This window comes from Chiloscyllium plagiosum, chromosome 11 (assembly GCF_004010195.1).
Source record: "Chiloscyllium plagiosum isolate BGI_BamShark_2017 chromosome 11, ASM401019v2, whole genome shotgun sequence".
In the NCBI taxonomy this organism is placed as follows: Eukaryota; Metazoa; Chordata; class Chondrichthyes; order Orectolobiformes; family Hemiscylliidae; genus Chiloscyllium; species Chiloscyllium plagiosum.
In genome coordinates, this window is record NC_057720.1 from 51848185 (window position 1) to 51858239 (window position 10055).

The window sequence follows — 10055 nt, forward strand, 5'->3', positions numbered from 1 at the left end:
TATCCTTATCCATTAACTTGGTAATTTTTTCAAAATCTTCCATAGCAACATGGCTTTCTTTTTCACAAGTCATTTCAGAGTTCTTAGTGTCACCTTTTCCAATGAATTGGTCAAATGGAGAATCTCTTATACTACCTATGAGCATCTTACCTATTGCTGATACGAAGTGAATAGTCCCTTATTCCCATATTTTTAAAACCTGGAACTATAATAATATTCTTTTGGTCGGAGGAAACAAGCTGTTAAACAGTGATGGAAAACACTCAAAGTAGCTATTCCAGTTCCTTATAGACTCTTGAGTGAATGTTAGCTGGTCTGTTTAACCAATGCTAAGGTGGTATCTTTGGCTATTTTATTGATACTTTTACTGTTAGAAGCACAATCTATAGCTGTTAAATTAAGGATTGTTTTCAAAATTAATGACCAAGGCAAAATACCTATTTAACATCTCTGCCATATCTTTCAATGTTCAGTAATCATCAGGAACACATCTCCATGTTGATCCTTCAACCAAAATAGCCAAATTTACCAGTTGACCCCCAAAAGAAATGATTAGAAAGCTTTCACTTTTTGCATCTTCAACTGTAAAATTAACAATATTTTTACTCAAATAAATGTTAATTTCACTTTAATTATTCATTCCAATACACGAGTAAAAGCAATCTCCTATAGCAGTATGCAGCTTAACAGTGCCACAATTTGTTCTTTATTCATACAGGGTAGGTCAAGAGTCCTAACCAACAGTAGTCTTCAGCAGTAATGTGTACCTCTAAAACTCCTCTCTCTCCGTCAAGTTAACCCTAACAGTGTAGTTTTCTAGAAGTTCCTGTTCAACCAGTCAATTAACAACACTCTGGTTTATGCTTTGTCAATTCTGGGAAAATACCCAGCTCTTTAGTACCTCTGAACTATTCAGACAGATTTCCAGGATTTGACTGTTTCTCAGCCACTTCTCACACTGCCCTCCAAGAGCTGCAATCTCCTTTAATGCCCCCCAAAAAACTGACACCTTTCTGAGAATGATTTATTGATTTGTCTCACCAGAATTTCATTACTACTTCTGCACCAGCTGAAGTTCTTATGTGTCCCTTACAAATATTGCCTGGTGTGTTTCTCTCTGTGTTTCTGTGTACAATGTTTTCATATCTACATCTATATTTTCATCTTCCAGTTTCTTTGCTTATAACTTCTCTTTTTGACTTCAGCTCTCCTTTGTGTTTGGTCACACAGTCCCATACCTTAACTTCCTTCCTGTTGTACTGCTTCCAGGTCAAGGGCTGCCAGGTTGCATGGGCCAGTATTTGTCATTAGTTTTTAAATTTACATTTGATCCTTTTACAACTGATGAAAACTCTTAAAAATATTTTTGACAAGTCTCAAAAACAGTTACAAGTTCCATGGACAGTTTAAAGAAATTAGTATTTTTCTGACCGTATTGTTTCCTGGTCAAAGGCAACCACATTCAGGGTGTCAAATTGTGTTATTAAACAGGCAGTTACAGGCAGAAGTGAATGTGTAACTTTGTGGTACAAGCTGTCAGGGATCAGGGAAGGTAAGAATTAAGCTAGGCAACCTAGAATACAGCTACAATGTGAAGGCTTTGACCTTTAGAAACTTAGAGCATAGGTATCTCCAGTACCAAAGACAGGCTTCGGAATTCAATTCCAGAAGCTGATGTCATCTTTCCAGGAAGGATTTAATGGCCTCAGTCATGTTACTCATATGAACAGGTCATACAATATTTGAAACCATTGCTAGCCACTATCACATGGACCTGAATCTACAGAAAAGACTGGTTATTCAATGTTATTAACTTGTCAGCTATCTAAGGAATGTTCTAACTACTGTCACCAATTTACAGTACAAACAGAAACTTATCTCAATTGTAATTAAATAACTAAAATGCATTTAATGCTGTATTAAATATGATACATTGAGTTACATTTACCACTAAAATTAGCCATTTTCTTGAGTAACTCCATCTATTGCTCACACTTTTAGGTGAGCTGTTCTCAAACTGGGGTCCTTTCAGAATAATCTGAAAGTGCTTATATTGGCTGGCTAGAAGTCAGCTGAGAGACACATTCAGCACAGAGTGGTCTCAACTTGGAGTGGAACTCACTTGAAGGAGTGCTGAGAGTGGCAGTAAGATTACCAGGTAAATCTACAGTTACCCAAGCTGGTAGTGGTTTCCAACTGAGTTCAGACTTGTTGGAGTGGGAAGGATTGTTTTTAAATTGCATCATTTACTTAAACTCAAAGAAATATCCATCTTCTTAAAATGATTATTAAAATACTACTATTGATATGTACCACTTCCTTACTATGATTATATAGCATGACTTAGATGGGAATTCATGATTAATAATCCAATTCAAATGGGGTTCTTCAAATGAAAATGCTTGAGAAACATTGTGCTACGTGATCCTGTCTATTTACTTCTGCTAACAGTTTGTGTAATATTGTTAAAATTGCTGATGTTCTTACATTTATGTATTTTTTTAATTTTGATACCCATAACTAAATAGACATGACTTGCTGTTTTACATTTTCTTGATTATTTTGTAAAGAAAGGGTTCATTCTCAGTAGGGGATTTGGTACAGTAAGCTTAAGTTCAATTGAAACTAGGTGATGTAAAATAGTTAAGTAGTAAGTCATTGAAATAGTAGTAAGTAAAATAAGCTTTAGCAGTATTCACAATTGAATGCAGGAGGGAGGTAAACCCTATATGGTCCCTTTGTAAAAAGTTAAGGTGAAGAAGCCAGTGGCTAAAGTAGCATATGTTACACCTGCTGCAGCCTTTACAATGTAGTACACAATATCACAGCAAGAGCAGGTTCCAGAAGGGCTAGGTGTAAGTAGGACATTTGTTGGGCAAGTTTCCATATAGCTAAGATTCAGCATCCCAGGGGGGCTCAACAGACCATAATTTATCAAATGCAATAAGCAACCTTCTTATAAGCTAGATACGTAAAGTCGAAGTGTGTGGTGCTGGAAAAGCACAGCCGGTCAGGCAGCATTAAGAAGCAGGAGAGTCAATGTTTCAAGCATAAGCCCTTCATCAGGAATGATCGACTCTGATGCCTGAAATGTTGACTCTCCTGCTCCTTGGATGCTGCCTGACTGGCTGTGCTTTTCCAGCACCACACTCTCCGACTCTATCACCAGCATCCGCAGTCATCACTTTCTCCTAGGTACATAAAGTGAAGAGATATGACAAAAATCAAGCAATTTTATCTACAATATTACTTATTGGATTATATCTTGCTAATCATAGCAGACTGTTATAATAGCATAAATTCCATACTCTAATAAGATTATAGAAGAGCACAACAAACATTTTGTTTCCCCAAAGAAAGCTGAGATTTGAACAACAATGGAAATTGCTTTTTTGGGATAAATATAAATATCCCAGTTGAAACAAGTTTATATTGTGGCTACCCAGTGCAAAACTTGCATTTGTCCCCACCAATACCACCCGCAATATATATAATTATCTTCACAACAAATACGCAGCAGAATGCTACAGTGTAAGGGAATCTGAAATAATAACAGAAAATGCTAGAAACACTTCAGATCTGGCTGCTCTGGAGACAGAATGTGCCAAGGCTTCAGGCTGGTGACCTTACATCAGAACCCAGATCTACGGGTTCCAGGTTCTGACCAAAGATGACTGACCTGAACCATTAACACTGTGCAAAATCACCATTCTCACTTACATGAACTCTAATGCCCATTGCTGTGACATTATTCAGATTGAATAGATGGAACACTTGTAGCTTGGACAATGCTGTGATAAAAATGGACACGGGACAGTTCTGGCGCTTTGCCCTTCCCATCAGCTGGACAGAGTCAGTTTGAAATGACTTTATCAAAAGGCAGAGCAGCAGCTTGGGACTAATCCACTCAGTTAAATTGACACAGACAATGAAAGACGATTAGAAAAAAAATGTAACGGAAATAGACATTTTTTCTAATATGCATTTGATTGAATAGTGAATTATGTGATGTGTTTTCACTCACCTGGATACTACCAGTGGAAGAATTAACATTTTTAGCATCCTCATCAACAGCTCACCAGGAAACTGGAAATACTTGATTTCCTAAAATGTCAAATATATATAACGAGGAACTGGATCCATTAAAAACTGGTAATACATTTACAAGATGGACTGAAGACAAAGCAATCTTATTACAGAAATACATTTTGAAATAAAATATCAGCAAATCTGGGTAGCATATAGAAATATCATGACATGTTCAGTACTGCTTTTTAATTGCTTTTGCAATTCCTTGTGGAAAATGAGAAAAGCAGCTAAAAAGTTTCCAAATACAGTAATTAGCTTTTTTTTTCATCTTAATGCTATGTGACATCTTTAGCCACTAAGTAATCAAAGCAATCATGATGGAAATGTAAATTATTGGTTAAAACAAAAACAGCTCAATTTCTAATTATCAGCCGCACAAATCTTCTCAAAACTCGCTAGTACACGTGATCACTGAGATTCCTGCCACCGAGTTCTGGTCAAATCCTGATAGAATTGCCCACCTGTTCGGAGAGGTGCCTAGTCCTAAGAAAAAATCCCAGGGAGCACCCGATAATAACCGACAGCACCGAAAGAATGAGCAGACCGTTCCTTTTAAAGACGCCCTTGATCTGAATGGAGACCGCTGCAAATGCTCCGGCCATTGTGCCCGGTTTGCTGGCTCAGGGGGAAACCGCTAGTCCATGTGGGTGGCGGTGGAGCTGTGAATGCTCGCTGACAGGAGCTCAGCTCACTGATCTTGCCATACACAGAACACAGCACCCCTGATCTCCAAGCTAAACTTCGTCAAATAGAAAGCATGAACCAGATGCCAGTGTTATCCCACACGGATGTTTCTGATCCTATTATCAGAGAGTTCATTAAAGTATCAAATACGATTGCTGAATATTAAGGCTTCGGTTCTGCCCACACTCCGCATATCGGAGTAGAGCATTGGAAACGATTCCGGAGAAAATGTAAAAATATAAACTAAAAACACCCGACAATATTTTTTTATTTTTAATAAGTGTCTCCTGCGGTAGCTTTGTCTGCGAATCAGTCCATAGCAAGATATCGTAAACCAAAAATGTTAATTTTAACTTTGAAATAGTGAAATGAGAAGGAAGAGGGGTGGGGTTTACCCAACAAGTGTAGTAGAAACTTGGGGACAGGGGGCAAAATGAGGAATAGTGGAAAAAGGCACGGTGAATTCTGTTCTTATGTAAAAGAGGATTGAATATATATATATATATATATGTAAGATTGTGCTGACGAATTTGTGAAAGACGTAAAGGGGCAGTTTTAGGTAGCGAAATCCAAGAGCCTGTCAAATGGAAATCTTTGAATGGATTTATAAATGAATGATTTTACAAATGGAGGGATCAGTAACAGTGAGGCATTGATTGCATTCAGGATTAGTTCTAAAAGCCTACATGGGAGCTTACATCAATGTTGTACATGCAGCATGAAATCTATTGCCTTATGTTTCTGTTATTATATTTAAGCGAGAACTGCTTTCAACAACCAAACATTCGCGAATACCGGACACAGTGAGGAAAGGGGATTATTGCAGATAGCTTTAAAGATAAACTGGGATTGGTGCAGGTAAGATGTAACAAATAGACTCCTTCTAGACTAGAATGACTGCCCGCTCTCCCACCTGCCCCCATAAAGATTGCTTCCTTCAAAACTGACCTCTGTCCACATTGCAACTGATTCCTTATTTAGTCCAGATTCTGCCCAACGGCCCACAGAAAATCAATTTCATTGAATAATGTGTTTTTAGCGGTTAGAGTCATCGAGATATACAGCACAAGAACGGTCCCTTTGGTCCAACAATGGACCAGCCCACCTCATCAATGCATAAGACAAAGCTGGAGTATTTACATATATGCTTATCCAGAGGTGGTGTCTGGATGACGCATTTGAGTCTTCTAATGTAATCCCCAAAATCATGCCAATCTTTGGGGATGCCAATCGTCAGCCAAATCGATTCAACCCACGTGATATAAAGAAGCAGCTGTATATGGAAAAGGCTTTGGGCCCTCACAACATTCCAACAATGTTGTGGTTAGGCCCTCACAACATTCCAACAATCTGGTCCATGCCAACCAGATATCCTAAACCAGTCTAGTCCCATTTGCCAGCACTTGGCCTATATCCTTCTAATCCCTTCTTATTCATGTACGCAGCCAGATGCCTTTTAAATGTAATTGTATCAGCCTCCACCACTTCCTCTGGCTGCTCACCCCTAAACCTATGCCCTCTAGTTCTGGACTCCCTCACCCCAAGGAAAATATCTTGTCTATTTACTCTATAGATTTGTCCCTCATGATTTTATAAACCTCTATAAGGTCACTCCTCAGCCTCCAACCCTCTAGGGAAAACAGCCCCAGCCTATTCAGCTTCTCCCTGTAGCTCAAACCCTCCAAGCCTCGCAACATTCTTGTAAGCTTTTTCTGAACCATTTCAAGTTTCACAGCATCCTTTAAACAGGAAAATACACAGCAAGGATTAGACAACCCACATCCACCGACTTAGATAGCACCTTAATAAATTCAAGCAGATTGCTGAGAACAACCTTATTGTCCTGAAGCCATGCCAAGGTTTCCTAAGAACCTCAATCTCAGAAATAGCAAATGCCTAGAATGTATAGAAATGTATCAATGTTATAAAGATAGAAAGGCAGCTATTTCAAAAAGAGAGTGGAGAGGACATGAGAAAACACTGATGGGTAACATTGAGGAAAAACCAAAGTCAAATTCTGTATGTGGAGCTGGAAGACCTAACTAAATATTAATTTAGTAATTTGTATTTTTATTCACTGGAGAGAAAGATGATATAGGTTGAGTACCAGGAAGAGGATTATGATACATTTGAACAAACTATCACTGAGGGAGAATAGGTACTTGAAATTTCAGCAGGCTTGGAAGGAATAAATTCCCAAGCCCAGATGAGATGTATCCCAGCCTGCTGTGGGGAGGCAATGGAGGATTGCAGGGGCTCTGACTTTAACTTTCAAGTCTTTCCTGGTTACAGGTGGACATTATGTATCATTATTCAAGCAGGGTAGTAGGAATAAACCAGGAAACTACAGGCCAATGACAACATCAGTGATGGGAAATTATTGGAAAGAGTTAATCTCCACTTGGTGGGGCATGGATTAATCGAGAGTAGTATACACGGCTTTGTAAAGGGGAAATCATGTCTAAAAAATTTGATTTTTCAGGGATGCGAATAAGTGTGTAAATGGAGGTAGTGCAGTTACTGTAGTTTACATGGACATTTGCACAGTTTTTGACAAGGTCTCACATGGCTAGCTGGTTAAGAAGCTAAGAGCCCATGGAATCCATAATAATTTGGCAAACTGGATCCATAATTGGCTTCCTGGCAGGAAGCAGAAGGTGATGGTCGAAGAATTTTTTTTGTGACTGGAAGCCTGTGTTTAGGTGCATATCATAGGGTATGGTACTGGGACCCTTGCTGTTTGTAGTGTACACTAGTGATATAGATGTGAATGTAGAATGCTTGATCAGTAAGTTTGCAGGTCTCCTGAAAATTGGTGGTGGTCTAAATAGCAAGGAGGAAAGCTTAAGATGACAAGATAATGTAGACGGGCTGGTCAGATGGGCTAAACAATGGTAAATTAATCTAATTCTGAAAAATGTTAAGTGATGCATTTTTACAGGACTAACAAGGCAAGGGGGTACACATTGAATGGATCCTAGGTCCTTAGGAAATACATAAGATCAGAGGGACCATGATATACATGTCCACAGATCCTTGAAGGTAGACAGGTTATTTAAAAAGTATACGGTGGGTTTGAAGTAGGTGTCTCTGTTGAGTTGGTCGTGGGAAATGGAGACAGAGAGGTCCAGGAATGGGAGGGAGATGTCCAAAATGGTCCAGGTGAACTTGAGGTCATGGTGGAAGGCGGTCATCCTGGACTTCTTTGTTTCCATTTCCAGCAACTGACTTAACATGGATATCTACTTCAAACCGCTGACTCCCACAGCTACCTGGACCACACTTTCTCCCACGCTGCCTCCTGTAAATACCCTATCCTTTACTCCCAAATCGGCTGCCTCCACTGCACCTGGTTCTGGGAGGAGCAATTCCACTCCAGAACATCCCAGATGGCTTCCTACTTCAAGGACTGCAATTTCCCCTCCCGCATGGTCAACAATGCCCTCCAATGCAACTCCTCAACTTTCCACACCTCCGCCTTTGAACTTCACCCTCCCAACAAAAAAACGTCCTCCTTGTTGCTAGGTGATTAATCCGGAGACCTAGTCAATGTTTCATGAGTCCAGTTTGATTCCCGCCACTGCCGAATTTGAATTCAATTTTTAAAATCCGGACTTAAGAGTCTAATGATGACCATGAACACACTGTCAATTGTCAGAAAAACCCATTTGGTTTAGGGAGGGAAACTGTCTTCCTTGCCTGATCTGGATTACATGTGACTCTAGACCCATAGCAATGTGGTTGACTCTTAGCTACCCTCAGGGCAATTGGAAGGACGCAAAGCCTTCACCCCATAAATAAAATCATTCTCTCCACTCTCATTTATTTACCTTCTCTCCTCCTCACTCTCCTTGCATTTCTCCCATGACCTTCTTTATACTCCTGATGGTTTAGAGGGGTACCAATGTGTGCTAATGTATTAAAAATAACCATCAATCAGAACTCGGAATCGACAGATAATATCATAAGTCCCAATGCTGACTAGAATCTGACTTGCTTATGCCCGAAACGCCAATTCTCCTGCTTCTCGGATGCTGCCTGACCTGCTGTGCTTTTCCAGCACCACACTTTTTGAATCTAGCAACAATACCACTAGGTTGTTGCCATCCTTAGAATGAGAATGGGGAGAGATTGAACATCTCTCACATTGAGAGTGGAGAGCATGTGAATTAGTGGAGAGAGAGAATGAATTGTGTGAAACAAAAGCTCACTCACTTTAATAATTTCAGTCCGAGACCAAATATCTGAAACAGAGTCGTTTATTTGTACACTTGCAAGTGGGTGCCATGTCTAATTGCCAGGTAAGGCAATGACAAATGCACAGTAACCCCCAACAAACTCTCGCAATTTATACCCATTTTGTTTTCCTTATTCCATTGTTTGTTCCCTGCTTCGCTTACGTCACTCATTTCCTTAAGACTGATCCCACAACTTCTGTTTTTCCGGCCTTGTCAGTGACAAATGTCTATCTCTGCCTCCCCCATAAAGTTGTTTGACGTCATCCCATCCTTTGCTTACCATTATCTGCTCCCTCCATCTGCGCTGCCCCTCACAGCATCTTATCACTAAGCCCTTTTAACTGGGGTTTGTTCCTGTGTCTCTGTACAAGTGGAGAAACAGATGTTTTTCCTGTTTGCCCATACATCCACCATTGTTCTGTAATCACATCTCATGCTAACATACCATTTTCTTTAACGGATTATATGTTTCCTCATTTTTGCTAAGTCAGCTCTTGTCCGAAACAATCCCAAACTAATGTGAATTCATTTACTCTATATCAGAACTTATAATTGCAGAAATAACATTAATTCACCTATATCCCACAGAATGATAATGGAATAAAGATGATTAAATGAATGAGTGACCAAATGAATGAAAGTGAGGACAGTGAGTGAATGAGGAGGGAGAGAAAATGAATAAGCAGGAGGAGAGCAAATGAGTGAGAATAGAGAGACGGTGAATGATTAAAAGTGGGGATAGTGATGAATTAAGAGTGAAGAGAGGAATGAATGTAAGTTTGGAAGAAAGACAAATGAATGGCAACAGAGTCAATAAATGAGAAAAGGGAGGGTGAATGAATAAAAGTGCAGTATGAATGGGTAAAGGGAATGAATGAATGTGAATAGAGGGAAGGTGAATGAATGAAAACAGGGAGGGGGATTCAGCCACAATGACTCCCAGATTTTAACATATTCAATGTGCAACTTCCTTCTCAACCTTGCCGCCAATTCGGTCATTGTGTCCTCACTTCCTTTGGTGGGGATTATGGGATGTGCAGTGGG

General features: G+C 39.6%; 1 protein-coding gene across 1 annotated transcript in view; it reads right to left on the bottom strand.

The window, feature by feature from the left end:
- Positions 1 to 4817, bottom strand: part of slc1a7a (solute carrier family 1 member 7a) — a 72960-nt gene extending 68143 nt beyond the window's left edge. Inside the window, exons 1-2 of the mRNA XM_043699315.1 lie at positions 4551 to 4817; positions 4025 to 4104 (exon numbers count right to left, since the gene is read on the bottom strand). Coding sequence (XP_043555250.1) covers positions 4025 to 4104; positions 4551 to 4691 — 221 coding nt within the window. The 5' untranslated portion in view covers positions 4692 to 4817. The remainder of the gene's footprint in view (positions 1 to 4024; positions 4105 to 4550) is intronic.
- Between the last annotated feature and the right edge of the window lie 5238 nt (positions 4818 to 10055).